The sequence below is a fragment of the Bombus affinis genome, chromosome 6 (genome assembly GCF_024516045.1).
Source record: "Bombus affinis isolate iyBomAffi1 chromosome 6, iyBomAffi1.2, whole genome shotgun sequence".
Lineage (NCBI taxonomy): Eukaryota > Metazoa > Arthropoda > Insecta > Hymenoptera > Apidae > Bombus > Bombus affinis.
The window spans coordinates 2570317-2590790 of NC_066349.1; the positions used below are offsets into that span (position 1 = coordinate 2570317).

General features: G+C 44.6%; 1 protein-coding gene across 1 annotated transcript in view; it reads left to right on the top strand.

Moving 5' to 3' along the window:
- Nucleotides 1-20474, top strand: part of LOC126917136 (single Ig IL-1-related receptor-like) — a 125679-nt gene that overhangs the window by 77133 nt on the left and 28072 nt on the right. The window contains exons 2-3 of the mRNA XM_050723685.1: nucleotides 3640-3821; nucleotides 16497-16710. Coding sequence (XP_050579642.1) covers nucleotides 3640-3821; nucleotides 16497-16710 — 396 coding nt within the window. The remainder of the gene's footprint in view (nucleotides 1-3639; nucleotides 3822-16496; nucleotides 16711-20474) is intronic.

The following is a 20474-nucleotide window of genomic DNA, read 5'->3' on the forward strand; positions in this document are numbered from 1 at the left end:
TCCCGTTCCCGTTTCCGTTCCCGTTCCCGTTCCCGTTCCCGTTCCCGTTCCCGTTCCCGTTCCCATTCCCGTTTCCATTCCGTTCCAGTTCCCGTTCCCGTTCCCGCTCCAGTTCCCGTTCCCGTTCCAGCTCCAGTTCCCGTTCCCGTTCCCGCTACCGTTCCCCACTCCCGCACCCGTTCTCGTTCCCGTTTCCGTTCCGTTCCAGTTTCAGTTCCCGTTCCTGTTCCCGTTCCCGTTCTCGTTTCCATTTCCGTTTCCGTTCTCGTTCTCGTTCTCGTTCTCGTTCTCGTTCTCGTTCTCGTTCTCGTTCTCGTTCTCGTTCTCGTTCTCGTTCTCGTTCTCGTTCTCGTTCTCGTTCTCGTTCTCGTTCTCGTTCTCGTTCTCGTTCTCGTTCTCGTTCTCGTTCTCGTTCTCGTTCTCGTTCTCGTTCTCGTTCTCGTTCTCGTTCTCGTTCTCGTTCTCGTTCTCGTTCTCGTTCTCGTTCTCGTTCTCGTTCTCGTTCTCGTTCTCGTTCTCGTTCTCGTTCTCGTTCTCGTTCTCGTTCTCGTTCTCGTTCTCGTTCTCGTTCTCGTTCTCGTTCTCGTTCTCGTTCTCGTTCTCGTTCTCGTTCTCGTTCTCGTTCTCGTTCTCGTTCTCGTTCTCGTTCTCGTTCTCGTTCTCGTTCTCGTTCTCGTTCTCGTTCTCGTTCTCCTTCTCGTTCTCGTTCTCCTTCTCTTTCTCTGTTCCGCGCGATCATTATTTGCCGCTTAAAACGAGGTCGGAAGCGCAGGTTTCCACGTGGTTACCGCAAAGTAGTCGAGAAAGCACGATCACCGGCCATGTCGCCGGAAGCGGGACGTTCGCCGAAATTATTCCACGAAATAAGGAGCACCGCTGTAATTTGCCGCGACGTTCGCGTGCTTCTCGCGTCGTTGCAAGGGCTTTATTAAATTTTTCTAACCGGCTCGCGCGAATCGTCGTCGTCGAAACACTCCGTTCGGCGCTTCATCGAGACGCGGTAATGTCGTTCATTCGCCAAGTATTGTAATATCTCATCCATAAGTCAGTGGACAATTGTTTATTTTCGGACAAAACGACTTGACTGAATCTTGTTGTTTATCCGTAAAGTATTTAATCCTGCAACTATTGTAATATACGCGCAGGTTTATACTATGAAATTTCATATCTCTATTATGACATAAAGTTAGCAATTTACGTCAAGCGCTCAAATTGCATAATGTCAAAAGTATGTACATTCTGTAGCAGCAATACTGCACAAAATATCTAACAATTTATGGACGAAAGACTATTACTAGTAATCTCACTGGAAGAGTGTATTATTAGAACGTGATATTATCAGAAATTGCACAGTCGGGATTAAATTTGGTCTAAAACTGGCGCACTCGAAAGGTTGATGAAAATTGTACAACCGAAAACGACGTATCAATCGACCGAATATTTGGCGATCAATTTGACAAAAGCAAAGAGATATGCACATAGCCCGTGATGAAACGCGTGCTGTAAAGACGTCGCGTGGAAGGAACGTCGCTGAGAGAACAACGCGTTTCTCGTTGTTCGTAATTTGCCACGCGTAATATGCGAGTGTCTTTGCCGAACGTAAATAACGGGTTCTCGGAGGAAAGGTAGAGAAGAGTCAAGAACAAACAAACTTGGCGTTCTCGAAGAACGGGCAGTGGGCTGGTTTTCTCGCTTTTCCGCGGACACACGAGATAGGAAGACGAGTACGCGCCTATCGTCGCATCGCCGAAACCTCTGTAACGGACGTTCGCGTAAAAAAGAATACTGATTAACAAGAAACTACTTTATTTACACACGCATCACTATTAAATTTCTCTTTCCACCGTCAGCAAATCGGTAGCGATGCGTATAGAAGATTGGGATTTGTCGACCGATGTACTTTCAACTTTGCTAATCCTCGGATCACCAAATTCTTATAACGCATTTTTGTATGCGTTATTTATGTATTTTTATATGTATGAGTATGTGTCCGTTATCTGGCCGCCAAATCAGTTAAAATTCAATAAGAAAGAAAATAGTTCATTGACAGCGTGCAATATAGTTTTCTTAGGTTCGCAACATATAGATTGGAGCAGAGTATGTTTGTTGCTGATCGTGCCTACAGCACAAGCATGATGTTGCTGAAATTGCGATCTCTCGAGCCAAGGAGAATCGCGGTGAATCCGTTTTTCATTTAAAAAATTTCTAATACCGTTATTCATTGCCCCCAATCCTACACTTTCGCACGAACCTTTCCTCCGCTTTGCTATCTATCATCATCGGTTAATTCTAGCACCGTGAATCGTATACGGAATACCGCGAACTCATACTACACTTGTTTCCATCTTTTTAGTACTAGCATCTGTGCCTTCAGAAATTCGGTTCGAAGAATTTTGTAACGCGCGCGACTCGTCCCTCGTACGTGTGTGCTTGCGTTCTACAGATGTAAACATTCTGCACTTACACTTACGTACGCTAGCGGAAAGTTATCTCCGTTTATTAACACGTTGATCGCAAAAAGGATTGCGATTGCGAATGGTGCGATTAGCGATGAGAATGAATTTATTCGTTCGAAGCGTAGATACGATCAAACCTCAACAACAGAGCTAAGATCTTCGAGTTGCAGTTTCGACTTTTCGAAAATTCAACGTGCAAAGACTTTGTACGGAACACGTTACATTTACCTTTTCAGAAAGTGTTCGTATCGAGTGTCTCTTCGTAGAATTCACTTTGGCCAACGTACGTAAATGCAAAAGTTAAAGACGCGAGAGACGATGGCAATTATGCATTAGACTGATGAGAAACGATTAGCTTCCTTGGATATACGCGTGGCTCGAGGGCGAAGAAAAAGGAAAAGAAAGGAGAAGCATGCGTTGTTAGTAAAAAAAGGTCGGCAGTACTTACATAGACAAGCAGCTAGAAAAAATGTTAAGAAATCGAGAAAGAATATTAATATTACAAAATCGTACGTCTATAATTATAGTTGATATGTAACTGATATGTATCACGAATAAATATTCGTATTCATATTACAACATGTTGCCAACATTTTCTAAAGTATCGTATAATTTAACAAAAAACCCAGATCTGCCTGACGCGGTGTTCGACATGTTAATAAAGATGATATGTATATAAACGTTACAACACACAAAGTATAATGGAAATACATTCGAGAATAATATCGAAGCAACATCGATTCACGTGACAAATTTTGCAGCGTGATTCGTTCGTCGCCACCTGATCGGCCACTTATCCACTACGATCGGCTCTAATTTATAGCTAACTATACCGATCAGCCGATCCAGTGAACACGGTTATTCGTTTACTTGCTTCTCGTGTTAGAACAGAGTACCGCATGGGTCTCCGTAACGATGAGTTCGCGTTTCCAGCGAGTACGAGCGAGGCCTCGCACGATGCCCCAGAAGATCGATCGAGCGTGAATTTCGCGAAATTAACGAGAAATGAATACGTCGAACGGACTGTGCTTGAGCCGAGCATGCATAGTTTATATTTAAGCGGGGAAAAGGTGTGAAGGGGAGGAGAAAATAAGAGAAAAAGTACGAAGCGATTACGCGTGGTTCGCGTCGCGTATTCGAATTTTTCGCGAAGATAATAAGGTTGTCGCGCTGATTGTTGCAGGTACAAGGACAACAGGGCTTATCCTTGGCCAGGTGGAGAGAGCCATTTCATCCTGTATCCAGAGAGCGCGAACCAGACGATTTACGCGCAGAAGGTGAGAAGCTCCGACGCGGGACGGTATTCTTGTCAGGCGAGGAACGACACGACCATCCTCGAAGGAGATATCACGCTCGCCGTCCTCGGTTAGTATTTTCTCCGTGGTTTTGTCCACGTACACGTATATTCACGGTTACGATCGGAAATGTCGCGACGCGTACACGTTTCCGCATTTTGTCGTCTGACACACCACGGTACTCGTCCGCGGAGAACGTTTAGCGAATGTTGTTCAAACGAGCTGAACGAACAACTTTCTACATTGTATTATACGTTATCGCACATTAATGGATAAATCGGCGCACGCGTCGTTCGCGCGAATAGACGAGTCCCGATTCCATTTGTTTCAGCTTCTGCAAAACCTGTTTATAACGTTTTCTTTCCACGATAACTCGAGAACCAAGGGTCGGTCGAAAGCGGATATGAGATAAGAGACAGAGACAGAGAAAGAAAAAGAGCTCGTCGAATCGAAAGTATCGTCGAGAGTGTATTATAGAAATCCGCAGAAGAAATTGAAATTTCACGATGCGGAACAAGCGGAGCTGCGAAGCAAACGCACTCGATGCCTCGTTTTCATCGACAGCGACTCGAGGCATTCTCGATATCATTCACCTCGATAATTCCAATATCGTCGCGGTATTATCGCGCGACAATTACACCATTTCCTGTTTATTTCGCGGAGCGATGGCCGCGCTCCGAGTTGAGCACAAGAGTCGCTGCCAGAAAACTTGCATCGTAGCAGGTATATACACCGCGTCGGATCGATACGGTCGGTGAAAATTGGCTTCGGCCTTGGTTATTTACGTTGTTCGACCGATCGCCTTTTCGTTCTCTTTCGCGGGCCACGATTCCCAGGATGATTTACGTTCGGCGGGAGAAGGCCGGCGCAGCGCGGCGCAGACCGATTGCTCGCGCTCACAGAAAACACAAAGTCGATATCTATGCGTCACACGCTTCGCGTAGATGGTAGTTCCAAGAGCCGCAAATCGATTCTTTTTCTCGGAAATTAAACCGCGTTCGGTGTGCAAGAGGCCAGGAGAGGAACGGCGCGTGGGCGAGAATTTCTCGTCGAGAAAGCATGCCGCGGCGCGCCGGTGCTCCGACAGATAACTCCGGGGCAGAAGCACGCGTCGCACATATCTGCGTGCTGTGGATTCGAGGAAGCTCGATTAGAACGAATTTCCTCGCGATCTCACGATGGCGTGCGTTCTCTTTCGACCAGTGCGTCATTTGATCCTTTGAATTTGTAGCGACGCGACGCAACCTTTTAAACGCGGCTATTCGCATCGAGCCATCGAAACCCGCTTGGCCAATACTTTGTTCTCCAGCAGTACTGCTGAGAGCGCTAAAAATACCTCGCAGTTACAAGTATGTACATATCAGCAAGTTCTATAGAACGCCTTCTCTCTCTAACGTGGCTATTTCAATAGAAGTAGCAAGTGCATGTTACCTTAACACTTTGCCACGCCAAAATCACATGTTTCGCTCAGCACGTCACGGAAATATTTTTATTATTCAAAGTATATAATGGCAAAATAATAATAAATTGATAATGTAAGACAACATTCTTCCCCAATGGACCGTTTATCTTATTGGTAGTTACCAGGTGACCACCGTGACGCCTTGGTAACAGTTGATAGCGACATATTATAACAAGGCTTTGTTTATTTCAACAAACCATTCGCATTCGTTATTTCGTCATAAACAAAACGTTCAGAATATATTGAAATGTATAGAAGATGTTAGTAAATAGTATTTGCTCATACAATATATAATAGTAAGGTGGAGAGACAAGCGTGACATTTTTATGATTTCAACAAAACATTCGGCTGAAATGGTAGAGATACAAAAAAAAAATAATGTTTGTGGTAAACCAATGGGTAGTGGTAGATTACAACAGCGGAAAATGTGCTGTAGATTTATCAGATCAAATGGTAGCATATTCTACACCACATAGAAGAACCCTCAACTGGTATATAAAATTAGCTTTAGAGTTATTGTTAAATACATCAATTTCAAACGCGACGATACTCTATAAAAAAGCAACAAAAATAAAAATCAATGTATCAGATTTCAGAATGGCACTCGCAATGCACCTCACACAATGCCATTCCCCAGAACCGTCAAATATACTTATTCCGCAAAGATTGCGACACAAAATGGAGAAGAAAGAAGGGCAAGCGTACCTGGCACGAAAATTTTGCAGAGAATGCTATAAAAAAAATGTTAAACAGTTAGGACCAAAAATTGCTAAGAATCGGACCAAAAAGGTGCCCATCTATTGTCCAGATTATATTGATGATCCACATTTATGTTTAAAGTATTTTAACGCAGTGCACCGTTAGATGCAAGATTTGTTCTCATTTTTTTATCGATGTTCTAATAAAAATATTTATTTGTTCAAATTTTTTCTATTTATCGGTTATATTCAAAATATCCTAACAGTCAATTTTCATTCAATTTTTACAATTGTAACAAGTTAAAGCGCTCCGGTCACCAATGACCACTGTGGTGTCACAGGAGAAACCGTGGCCGGTCATATGTGACCAACGTGGCAGTCAAAGTGTTAAGTCAAAATAGAATAACTTGCCGAGCCTGAACAATTTGTAAGCAACTTTGGACTATTTAGAAACCGTTTCGTTGCGTTTGTTCATCACGCGGAATAGATCCAGAATGGAAACGTCCGATAAAATTCTTAGTAAGTCGCGTCGCGTGTTCGTCGAAGGGAATATCGATGTTAAGCGATAGCGAAATGAAAGTGGCGTAATTAAACGATCGCGTGTCCCAATTCTTTGTCGAATTTCATCGGGAAGAATTGCAGTTGAATTTGCCGGCGGCCGGGGATATAACGCTATAATCCTATCTACGTTTTCCGCAGCAACCCTCGTTTCATTCTGCTCGATGTCCGCGTGCCCGCTTATTCAGCGCTCTCGATCTCTTCGATTTTCATTAGAGATATCTGTCTCTGTCCCCGTGCGACAACCTTGTTTCCCTGCAATTTCTATCGCATCGGCTTCCGGTACAAAGTTCATTCGATGGCAGGGCATTATTCTTGGTCGCGTTGCAGTGAGCGAAACGAGCTTTTCCGGTTAAATCGTCGCTTGGACGGTAGACGTGCGGCGTTCGTTCGTGGAAAATGGAAGGCCGAATCGGTGAAACGAAGCGGAATGCAGACAAGAAAGGACAGCCGCCGAACCGAGTCCTTACTCGCCCTTGCACCATCTCCCTTTGGTTACGTTCGCGATGGTTCGGCAGTCGCGTTCCGCCAGATTACAAACCATCTTCGAGATAGAACGCGACAAACATATCGCTCGACCGCGCAAATCCCGAAAACCAGTCTCTCAGGAGTACCGAGATTACCGAATGACGGCATTTTCCATTTTATTCGGACGTGTTACCTGCATAAACGTCACAGTTCTATACGATCGAGTTCGATATATTGAGTTGGCAACTAAGTGATTGCGGATTTTGTCATTAGGTGGTATTGACAAAATCCGCAATCACTTAGTTGCCAAGCCAACATATCTACTTGTAATCAAATCGAATACCCAAGGTTCGCTATTGCATAAGGATCGAGTACTACTCGTAAGTAAGATGCAATGGCTCGTTCATTGCACATGCCGGGTATTCCATCTTCGCAAGCTATTTGCTACTCGGAAAGTTCGAGTGGAAATAGCAATCGATTTGCGAGAACGAGAAATGCATTATCTTTTCGTAGAATTCTTAGAAAATAGCGGAGAGGCTGAGCCCGCAGGGAGTACGGACGTTTAGCGGCGATGCGTAACGACGGTATCGTTTGTTGCGTATCGTGGGTTGCGCGACGTTGCAGACTCGAAAGCGGCCAAGTGGAAATTAATTTTCGAGCGAGTAACCCGTTGAAACTCGGCCCGTATAAATATGCATACGCGTTTAGCGTCGGCGGCGAGTCGGCTGACGGAGAGACGCCGAGGGAGAGAATTACGAGCCAATACCTCAGAGCTAAGTGCACGGAATGGTTGTGCACCGCGTACATTAACTAAACGCGTATGATCTCGCAACAAGAGAGAGCAGGTTGCTCCGATGATGCTGCCAGTAATGCAATTAGCCGATACAGCCTGCGCTATCTCTCCTGGCTATTTCCGAACGTCGACCGCCGTTCTACGCTCTCCCGCGTCTCTCGTCTGACCTCTCCCGCCGAAGAAAATCCAACCAACACGTAAAGAAGGCAAACGAGAGTTTATCCCGGGAGAGTACTGCGAGAATACGCGCGTCCATTTACTCTGTCGGGATGTCCTGAGCTCGAGCGAGCGCGCTAAAGCGGTCGACGAAAGAACGACCCGGGAACGTACGACGACTCTCTTTTCTCTCGGTGTACACTCTCGTCGCAAATCTCCGAAGGTCTCGTCCGTATTTACAGCGACGTAGCCCACGGGCAAGCCGACGAGGAAGCGTGATACCTTATCGGGCACTCGTGTGCATCCCGGAATGCATATGCATAGCCACGAACCGCGGATTATCCTCGCACCTGTGTTGCTTTTGTACGCTAAACGTGTCCGGGAGGTCGCGCGCCACCGGAAACTTGCACTCTACTCCCTTCCGTTCAAGCTTCGCCCAGCTAGTGCGAGTAGCGGCTCGCTGGAAAAGAAACTTTTCTAAAGAATCGAGGTCAGTCGAGCGAATTCTGTGGTATCAAACTATGCGCCGAACGTAGTGCACGTGTTTGCATGCGTGTCGAGTACGTGAACAAGCGTGCTGGTCAAAGGCACTAATGTTTCAAAAGGGATTGCGCGATTGCTAATGACGATGAAATGGGAACCGATGAAAAGGGAAAAAAGCGAGCCACGGCGTTAAGAGTTCGATCTATCGGAGTAGTTTCATAGCGTTTCAACAAAGTTCGTACATAGTCGTATGTGTAGTAAGACGGGAATATTAAGCTGCTACGCTTTGGTCGAGGAACCGAGGTGGTTTGGTTGGGGGAACCGAGGCGCCTGATCGACTAGTCCGGTTATGGCAAAGGCCACCGAGCATACGTCTGGCCGGCCTAGCGCGAGGAGCTTGATCAATTAAGCGACGTAAGGACGAAAGACTGCGGGATGACGTCGACTTGGCGCGGTCGCGCGGTTGCTCGTTTCTCGATGGTATCGCCCCGCCTTTGATACGAAAGCGCGTGGAAGAACCGGTTCCGCCGATGGTTCGGCAATCGTGGCGATGCGGAAGTCTCCTGCGGAAAATGTTACCAGGACGCGAAGTTTTCGCCACCTTTTTTCCGTCGACGTTACCAGCCCCGTTTCCAAGAGAAAGATTCACTCGTCCGGAAATGCGAACGCTGAACTTTCGTGGAAATCTATAATCTGGAAGCGAAAGAAACGATTTTCTTCGAGATTAATGGAAATCTCGAGACGTCGTCCTCGCCGAAGTAGACGAATCGCGCGACACCGGAGAGAGGAGAAAAATGACCGCGCTACCAGGGGCTACTGTCTTCTTCTCCTCCCTCGATCGTTCCCCTGAGCGTACAAGTTGCTCGGCGATATCGATCGAGTCCGCCGACTTCTACGTCCCTCGATTTCTCCTCCAACTTATAACGAAACAAGTAACGAAGACGAAGGAGAAATGGAGTGCGAAGGAGAAGCAGAGGCAGAGGCAAAAGTTTGAATAAAACTACCCACGCGCGATTCCGAGAAGCTCTGTTAAAGCCATGAAAGGAATTGCGCGTCCTTTCTTCGTCACGGTAACCGGAATTCTCGGAACTCTTTCTTCAACCTATCGCTGTTCGTGGCCTAGCCTTGGTATCGCGAGTCACCGGCCACCGTTCTTCGTTTCTACCTACGTCCAGGGCTACATCCTGCTTCGCGAGGATCGAGTATAATAGACAGAATAAAAAAAACAAGCCAAAGGAACGCGGATCCGATTGGTTATTTCTGATAGATCTAACCATACCGCGAAACCATTACTCGGCAACTATAGCCAAGGCGATGGGTCGGAAAAAACGATCGATCGACGATTATTGATCCACGCGGAGTAACGCCGACGCTCGGCGGACGTCGGCGGATCGTGCTTCGAGCTCAGGTAACGATAGAACCGATCGACGAACGGACGTGACAATAAAATGTCGTTTTCCAAAAGATTTCCAACTCGAGACGTTCCTTCGCGCATTTCGCTGCTCATCTCTGAGAAAAATAAAAGAGTCTCGAGGATGTTAAGCGATACGAGGAAACGGCAAATGCGAATGTCAAGAGGAAGAAGAGCGCGAGAAGCGGCTTTTCTCGCACGGCTAAAAAGTCTCTTCGCTGTCGATCGCGGATTTCTTCGGCTTTTTCGGTCAACGCTTTCGCGGCCGGCGATTCTTCCGTCTTTTACGATCGGTCACGTAAACGCGTACGACCACACACGCGTTTCGATAAGTCGACCGTTTTCTTCCACTTCGTTTTCTTTTCGTTCTTTCACGAGAACTTTCTCCGCGAGAATAAAACGCTTTCCGGCATCCCAAAGTGGAATCACCTAGATAGTCGCGTTTTGTTGCTCGGTTCCATGCAAGCGTATCCTTGATCGGTAAATTCTGTAGCAGCGGTATTCAGAGTGTTTGAACGTGAACACGTCTTGACGAATGGCTGGGGAGAACGAAACGATGAAAGCGTCCTTAACCGTTTAAGTCGCAGGGGTCTTTGAAAAAACAGAGTGGAAAAATCCCGAACAGCGCGATAGCGCTTGTCTTAATTAATTGCGAAGAGAAACAGGCGGCGCAATAGCGCTCGTCATATTTGTTATTTTTATGAAATACATCTATACTATTATATATGCGTACTATTAGTTTATAAATATTTCAAGTTTTGTTCAATAAAAATTGCTGAGAAGATAACAATGAAGTACAAAATACCGTCAATCGTTCGTAGCGTTCAAATGTACTGGGTCTTTCCGACATAAAATTTAAACAGCGCGATCGCTCTGCATGGGACTGAAACGGTTAAGACGATGCTGTTGGCGAACATTCGTGAAACGATTCCGAAAGCGTACAGCGGTGGAACGCGTATCCGACGATGAATCGCAGCCCATCCTGACCAACCGCAAACCTTAGATATAGATAGGCGTAGGCATATGCACGTCGTGGCACGTGAGCCACACGTGCATCGAGACACGTTCTCTCGTATCGGCTGTGGCCGTGCTTCGTGTCAAGGAACAGGCTGGTATTTCTTTCTGAAGCTGTTCAAGTATGAGGCCGATGGTATTGTTGCCGGTTATCGTCGAGCGTTGTCTCGCGTACAATCGCAAACGCAACCGGGAATACACGTCGAGCTGTCATTCTTTCCTCGCTGAGATGTCGCGCAATGTGCGTTAAATTTGGACGTCGGGTCGCGTCGCTGGAATTACCGCGAGAGAAGACCGGCCGATCGATCGGTTGTTTCCAGGCTGCGTTGCACAGATCGTGATGCAAGATCTGTAGATGACGCGCATTCGTCAGTGGATAGGTCACGTGGTTTAACGCAGTTCCATCGGAGAACCTATGTACGCATAAGGTGTATGCATCGCGATACGTGACGCGTCTCAACACAAGCTCATACGCACGTGTTCGAATTTGTCCTCCCATCCAACCGTATATGCTGAATATTACGCGTGCACGTGGCCACGTAATACGCGACGAGAGTTCTTGCGCGATCCGACGTCTCCTCGACGCGCGTCTCGACCAACGACTCGGCGGCTGCACTGCTCAAAAGCACCGGTGACTATTCGAGAAATTTCTCCTACCTACCTACGTCATGGGATGAAATAGTAGCCTGAAATATAGAATCTTACGTTCGGAAAATTTGTGTTCGAAAGAACCAGGTCCTCGTATATTATATCGACAGATATGTTTATCGTCCAACGGTTCTTACTAACATTAACATCCATGCATCTGGAAGGCGTCAGGCGTTTCGCATTTTCACCTCGACCTCGTTCCTCTCGCTTTAGACACGTTGACGTCGTCACCAAGATTATTTAACCCTTTGGACTCGAGAGGCTATTTTCCGTCACCACAACGTTCCGTGTGGCAACTCGAGAGGAGAATGAGAGGCGACCTGTTTATGCTAAATTTCGACCTCTCCAATTGACGAGAGTGCAGTATTGGCTCGTAAATAGATTCCTCGGCTCTTTATATCGTTTGTTATGGAGTATGAAGTGTTACACTTTCAAATGGAGATGAAATATTTATGTCCAAATTCTTCCAAAACTATGGTTCTGCCAACGTCTGTGACGGTAGTTCAGATTCGGCGATCGTGGCACAAGTATTACAGTTTCGCAAATTTAGAAGCTAAACAAAAGGATTTGGAAATTTGTTTAATCAATGCATATATTCTGTAAAAAAGCAAAAAAACGAAATGCCACTTAACCACCTGCGATTTATAAAAACTATGGTAGACCGGTTGAGAGAAGATATTCGACAACCGCGAGATCGAGCTTCCACGTCGACTGCTAATTATGAAGAAATTCGGTTAAATGGAAAGCTGCGTGTAATTTTAACAAGAACAAAGAAATATTGTAAGGTGTGTTCTTACCGAAACGAAGCAGGAGAAGACACGAAACAACTTATTATTGCGATACTTGTCTCGACAAGCCAAGGATGTTTAGCAGATGTTTTATAAATTATCGTACAAAAAAATACAGAAGAAATATTAAAAAATTATATGCTCAAAGATGTAAATATATATGGATTATTAAAATATGACGTGTTTTTAAGTTAATTTTTGTATAAAATCATTGTATATTACCTGCGAGACACTCGTCACATGCGCGCAAGATCTCCTCGAGTTGCTGCTACGCCCGACCGAAAAGGCCGTCGAGTGCAAAAGGTTACCGAGCTAAAGAGTTCACCGATATGTTCAATTTTTCTGATTCGGTGTCTCATTTTAAATGTTTATATTATACATACTTGTAATATATATGCAAGTCATGCCTCTAACCCAATTCTCTCAGCTTTGTATACCAAAGGGGCCCGTTAGCGATAAATAAATAAATAAATAAATAAATAAATAAATAAATAAATAAATAAATAAATAAATAATATATATACATATAATAAATAATAATATAATAATAATAATACATATTAAATCATGCTATTGGAAGTAATACCGGCGGCGGGTGAGGAGGCGGCGAAGATAGAGAAGGTGCGTGGAAATCCTATTCGACCCGCCGTTCTAGACACGAATTTCTTGCCGCGGAAAGACGAAGCGGAGGTATCGCCGGAGGTGTTCTGATTAATCTTTCAACCCGCGATCGATTGCTCCACGACGCGGACGCGCCGTATATCTGGGTGTCGTCGATCGTTTAACAGCCATTTAAACGTAAAGCATGACACGAAAAATAGACACGAGGCGAATCGCGTTCCGCTATTAGAAACGACGTGACAATTTCGTAACTACCGATGTCGTAGCTTTGGCAATCGACGTATATCCTATGAGAGCGTTGCACTCGGATAAAATCGGCTCGTAACGCCGGAACACACGCGTCCGGTCGGTTTTGTTTTCTTCCCCTCTCCTCACCCCCCCCCCCCGAATCGAGTTTCCAATTCGTCGAACGAAGAAAATCGATGGCACGTTCCTTTGTCCGGTCGCGTCCACCCACTCTCGGCATTCGTTTCGAGTAATCGGTTCCGTACTTACTCACGGCAGCGTTTATAAAGCTCGGTGCTCGACTCGTAGCCGCTATTCGTCGCGCTGGATGTCGCGTTTGCGAAAGAGGATGCTGACAACGAGCGAGATAGCCGGACCGGTTAAAGCGGTCCTCTGTTCGAGAAACGAGCGACCCATCCCGGTACGGATGACGGTTTAACAAAGCTCTTGGCCGTCGCTTTGTCTCCGTTCCGAGAGAGAACTTCACCGTATGGTGGACCGTATGCGTGGATAATTATTTGCGGAATTCCGCGAGGAAAATGAAATTTCATAATTATTCCTGGAAATGCGGCTGGTGACGGTCTTTAGAGTTGGTGCGGCCAAGCACGGGAAATGGATCGTCATGGAAATGAAAATCGCTTTAATAACGCCATTTTCGTCTAACTATAATCCACCGTTACGAACTGTTTGCGTTTTCGCGGTGTATTTTCCGTTCCGATCTTCGTCGATGCGTCGACGCGCGCCCTCGCCATTTACCGACCGGATAAAACGTCGATCGAGCGATTCCGTTAAACGGAACAGACGCCGCAGGTGGAAACGTCGGATCACGAGGAAAGTTGCGTTAATCTCGTTGGCGCTCGAGGCACGCGCGTTCGAAAGCTTCTTCCGCTTGGAAATCGAGCATCCGTCGATGTACTGCTACGGAGTTTCGGCTTTGAGCTGCGCAGCGAAACTCGCGTTTCCAACCGAGTTTTGGTTTACCGGGTTGGGAGTTGTGGTGGCTTAAGCGAAATTCGAGAGTAAATCGGGAAATTAAATCGTAAATTACGAAATACGTACTTCGATTACGTTCTTGGATTTTCGTGGTTTTGGCCCTCGAGAACCTGGAACGTGAAAACTTGGACGCTCGAGCGATTTCACGAGCGCGGTATATCGCGGCAGACACGCTACCGTAACGAACTCGAAAAGTTCCCGACTGCCACCGCGCAGGAGAAAACCCGGCGAACGATGCGATGCGGGGCTCTTCGGAAACTTGCCACGTTTAACGGACGAACAAAACGAGTCTCTCGCTTTGTCAATTTTCGAACACGACGTTTTTCCTAGCGTTCCGAAACTCAAACGAACTCGCGCATATGAAAGTTGCGCTGTTCGATAACGAAACGGAACGAGGCTCCCGGACGTAAACTCGAATTTCGGACGGTAGCTAGAGGATGCAACGTAAATGGACATTTCAGTGAGTTTAAGTAAATATCGGTCGTCAGATTTAGAGTTAAAATTCGTTTAAGGCTACGGTTACATGGTATGCGTATTTGGACGATGCGTAGTTCATCGTCGAATCGAACGCTTTAAAATAAAAAATTTGGTTCTACCGTTCGCATATTGGTCGTCCTATGTCGTTCGTATACGCAGCTCGTTCAAATCTTTCGACCTTTGTCGTTCGATTTTCATCGTTCGATTTGTTGCGACTGAGGTGTCCAGATCCTTCGAACGAAGATTTTTTGCCAAGTGTTTCTTTAGTTCTATCTGCGTGGAACATAAAGAAAAGATGCGGGATTTATCCGGAAATGCTCTCGGATTTTTCTGGTCGATTCATCAGATCTTGAAACAAAGTAGATACGATATTCTCTATTTTTCTCTTTCAAGGAAAGCATTTTCTTCTCTCGTGTCAATCTATTATTTATTGGCACGGTTTTTAATAAAGGATTGTGCAAGAAATAGGAAGAATATGTTGAATGATCGGTATTCACGTATCTTGTAAGAATACGCGCAGATATAATATTTTTCATTTTAACAAAGTAGATTCAAAGTACGCTTGTTTCAACCCGTTGTACACCATATTGTTAATTATGCCAATTGCTACGTTGACTGTCTGCACTTTTTTCCCGCGAAGAGCTCTTTGTTGAATCACCTTGTGTACAGATGGTGATTTGATATCGCTTTTGTACTTTTATGTTATGTTTATATGATCACTACGTTGTGTATATCGTAATCGAACTGTGACCCGTTAATAAATAATATTAATAAATTTATTTTTACTCATATTGCACCTTTGTACCAAAGGGTTTACCCCTTATTATTTACGTCAATAATAACGTGTATTAATAATAATAATAACATTATTATTATTAAATGAAATTATTTGATTTGTGCTCTTTGCGAGCAATTCGTGGACTTGCTGTGTCGGCCACTTTCCTTTAATGATCATTACCTGCAAGTTGTTTCAATAGGAAACAAGACTGTAAAAGCATTATCCTTAGATCTAATTTCTCGTTTGAAGAATCCTTACACTCTCCCGAAGCTGTACCTCTCGTTGGTGTTACCCCATGTAGAATATACCTCTTGGTGTCATTATCACCTAATGGCAAAATCCGCAATCACTTAGTTGTAATCCAATCCAATAGTAATAAGAAATTTAAATCTAGTAAGAAGACAGAATTAGACAAAGTGGCTTCTTACGAAACTCCACCTACAAATATCCTCTTACAAATGATGATCGTGATTGTGTTCCAATTACGACTACTTTCTATATAAAACCTTCGAAGCAGCGTAGGACTATTAGTGAACTTTTCCTCCTTCGCAATATTACAAATAATAAAATCGATAGCTCGCGTTTGTAAGACTCGGCCAACTTTAACGTGCCCATATTTTATGCGCCAGTTTTTAAGTCGAAATTCGGTCACACTAACAAGTTTGTGACTAGCAAGTACGTGGCTCGAGTAGACTTATTCTTCGATTTCCTATTCTGATGGAAGAAAATCCCATTAAACATACGGGTAGCTTAAAGTTATCATCCTAAGCAATTGTACTTGCTTGTCTATGCGTATTCTTGTTTAAACTTTATGTAGCAGTATACTTGGTATTATTTCCTTTTTAACGTCGATATTATTTCAAATAAATGTATGAGTAACTAAAATTAAATTAATTATTAAATCCATGTCTATCTCGTAAAATTCAGAACTGACACGTAACCGTAATCCAAACGTTTTAAACAAATCCTACGTTTACGCTTCCTGCGGATCTTTTACCACATATAGATGCAGATTGACCGCGACACGTGTCTGCGGACAATCGTCTGTCAGCGCGGACTCGGCTTAAGACGTTGAACGAAAAACACGGTAATGGAGAAAATTCCTCGTATCCGCGAGGCAGTTGGTTTCTAAATAATTTTTGCGATATAATCGATCGGGTTGCTTTTTTCAGGGGAGAAGTCTGGCGGATATACCGGGAAACCATTGCCAACGTACAGGCCGGCCTCGCAATTGGTTCCCCTGGGAGGAGCGGCGAGATTATTTTGCGAGGCATATCTGGGAAAGGTCGAGCTTCCGGACGCGAAAAATTCGGTAACCTGGTCGAAGAGCGACAGCAACGTCACGTTACCGAGTCACGGTAGAATCGCCCAGCACAGCGTGTCCAGGTGAGTCCGTTTCCGATTCGTCCCTTTGAGACCTCGCGTCCACTTATCGCGTATTCTACAGGAAGGTTTCCATCTAAACGTCTCTCGCACACCATGTCACGACCATACGACGTTGTTAATCGATTCGTGTGCGCATTCGGTGGAAACGATGCCGAACGTTAAGACGGACGGGGTACGAATAATCGCGACATGTACCAGGTCAACGTCGGTCAACGAAGTGGAAGCTCGTTCGACGAACAGTACGCTCCTGGTCATAAGTCAGCGGACAATTTCTCATGTTCGGCAAAATGATTATTCGAAAATAGACACGATTTTCTGGATTAATTTTATTCTTTATCTACGAGTGAGATATTCGATCGAGTTAAAACACGCATGATTTTGTACCTTAAAGTAATCTATCATACAAGGTGGGGCCGCTTTGCTGATTGTACACCTAAAAACGTTCGTGCAAATATAATATGCTCTGCTTGTCTTCGTTTATGAGATATAACGAATTTTGTAGACGCAACACCTATCGAAAATGTTGAAATACTTAGGTTTGGAATAGAACGAGTTCGTCAAGAAATTCGGGAAACACCAAGATCCATAGAAAGCGTAGCCGGATACGTGACAAGCTGTGTATAGACTTGTCTTGAAACGTAACGAATATATTCTGTAAAGGTAATTAGGTAACGCAATACCGAAACAGAAAATTCGTTAGATGTCATAAACGAAGACAGATAGAACGTACGTTTACGTGAACGTTTTTTATCGTTTTTAAGTGCGCGATTAGCTTTCGTAATGGATCTCGCGTGTTCCTTTACAAGGCTGTCTATATAATTACGAAATAGAGTATAGCATTTACGCGAATGTGTAGAAATTACGCAATATCAAAAGTATGGTACGTTCTAACAAACATTTTGTCGAAAGTAGGCAAACTGTCGGCGACTTATGGACACTAGGCTTATGTATTGGGTTGTCCGAAAAGTTTCTTTCGTTTTATAAGAAAATAATAGACGCACAATGCTTTTTGATTTATATTAGTTTATTGAATTATGCACGAACATAATAATAGAAATAGGACGAAATGGATCACACCTAATTCAATAAAATAATATAAAATAGAAATTGTTGTTCATCTATTATCATCTTATGAAACGAAAGAAACTTTTCGGACAACCTAATAGTTTGCGTGGACAGCGCGTTGCTGCCAAATTTGGCTGGCTGCGTACGGGCCACGACGGGCGGCTTCCATCGAAATCGAAAGGTCGATCGATAAGGGTTGGAGCGCGTTCGATGGACAAGAGCGCTTGATATCAAACTGTTAATTAAGCGGCACTTGCAGGGGAGTATCGGAATTTGGCTTTGATCCGAGGCGAATATCCTGCTTGCAGGAAGCACGCTCGCCGCCTGAATCCCGTACGCTCCAGGATCGGTTAATAGAAGCGTGGCTAACGAGAGATACGTAATGAAATACCCGTGGTCATTATCGCCGGAAATACGGATTTCCCGCTTCCTCTTTACTGATTGTAAAAGGAGGGGTCAGAGGTTGCACGGAGAAATTCACCGCAATGAAGAACGGTCGATCGAATCGCGTCTGGATTACGTTCCAGGATTTAAAACGCGCATCACTCGGTCGAATAATGTTCCGTAACATGACCGAGTCATTACACGCTCGTCCATTTCATCATCCACAATAACCTATTGAGGATAGAAATTTTTTATATTATAAAGGTCCCATACACTTTTGTCAGTTTTATTTCTCTACCTACGCTTTTCTTAACACATTCACTCGGGTCAGGAATAATCTCCAAAGAGCCGTTACCGCCGTATCGAAAATTAATCTTTATTTCCACTGATTGGGGATGGTCAGTTCTCATCTTGTCTACCAGTTTTTTCTATCAATTAGCAGCGGTGACTTACCGAAAATTTCAACTGACAAATCCGATTGTCCCATGTTTTACGTACGCCCATCTCAAGTTTTTATTTCTCCCACACACAGTAAAACGACACGGTTCCGCGTAAACTTAACATTTATGCGCACGCTCAGTCTTCGAAGGTGTTCTTTGTAAAATATATAATTATATTTAAAATTTAACCCTTTGCACTCGACGGCCTTTCGGCCGAGCGTAGCAGCAACTCGAGGTGATTTTGCGCGTATGTGACGAGTGTCTCGCAGGTAATATACAATGATTTTATAGAAAAATTAACTTAAAAACACGTCACATTTGAATACCTTTGAACGTATAATTTTTTAATTAATAAAATTTTTAATTTATAAAACATCTGCTAAGATGCATCCTTGACTTGTCGGGACAAGTATCGCAATAATAAGTCGTTTCGTGTCTTTCTCCTGATTCGTTTCGGTAAGAACACACCTTACAATACTTTTTCGTTCCTGTTAAAATTACACGCAGCTTTCCATTTAACCGAATTTCATCACAATTAGCAGTCGACGTGGAAGCTCGATCTCGCGGTTGTCGAATATCTCCTCTCAACCGGTCTACTAAAGTTTTTATAAATCGCAGGTGGTTAAGTGGCCTTTCGTTTTTTGCTTTTTTACAGAATATATGAATTAATTAAACAAATTTCCAAATCCATTTCTTTAGAGCTTCTAAATTTACGAAACTATAATACGAGCGTCGAATCTGAACTAACGTCGCAGACGTTGGCAAAACCATAGTTTCGGAAGAACTTGAGCATAAATATTTCATCTCCATTCGAAAGTGTAACACTTCACACTCTATAACAAACGATATAAAGAGCTGAGGAATTTATTTACGAGCCAAAACTGTGCTCTCGTCAATTGGAGAGGTTGAAATTTAGCACAAACAGGGACTATCGCCTCTCATTTTCCTCTCGATTTGTCACACGAAACTCTGTGACGACGGAAAATAGCCTCTCGAGTGCAAAAGGTTAAAAACCCTGTGTCAGATTCTATTGAAATATCTCTATCATTTTAATGGAGATAGGGAATCTTTGGTGTCGATACTAATTGAGACGCAAACTTACGACTTTCGCTGACTAGTCACAAAGTAGACGCGTCTGTCCGCCAACACAGTCGAACAAATAGCGCTTTTTGAAGCGAGTAGAGAGCGTACGTCGTATGCCGCACGCCCGTACGCGCAAGATCGTGAACGTGCAAACGATCAAATTAACCCGGTAAAATATCGTTCGTGCGAACGGAGACGGTTATCGCGTAATCGTCGCGTCGGCCGCTCCGTGGTGAAGCTCTAGCAGCCCCGCGCTATTCGTGGTTTCCGCGAATGCAGTTGGTTTCGCCTGCAACCTCGTATCTCGGGGGTACATTTGGAAATGGCGCGCTGCAAACTTGTCGTCCAATTAGCGACCGTGCGTCTGGTGTACACCGATATAACGTGTGGCAGCTGAGCCGGGACACACCGAAACCCGTAACGACGACCCGTTTTCCCGTTTTACCAGCTCTGGTGCGTTTCGATGTTCGACGTATCATCGTGACAAGATGTTTTTGGTCGGTCTGGCGCGTAAAAAGGAATCGTCGTGGGGGGTACTTGTCGCGATCGAACACGCGCGTTTACTTTAACGTTAACTTTAATTGGTCTCGCCCTAGAACGTGCTCGGATAGCGTAGAACGATGGCGATACGGAGGGCGTCTGCGGAAATCGACGTTACGTAAACGCCATTCCGCGAACGCGCTTTCACTCGGCCGTGTGTTTCGTCGTGTCGCCGGTTCGCGTGACTGGCAAAGGAAGCTCGCACGATTTCCTTGCAAAACACTGGCTTGCATAAACGTCGGATCGGTCGAC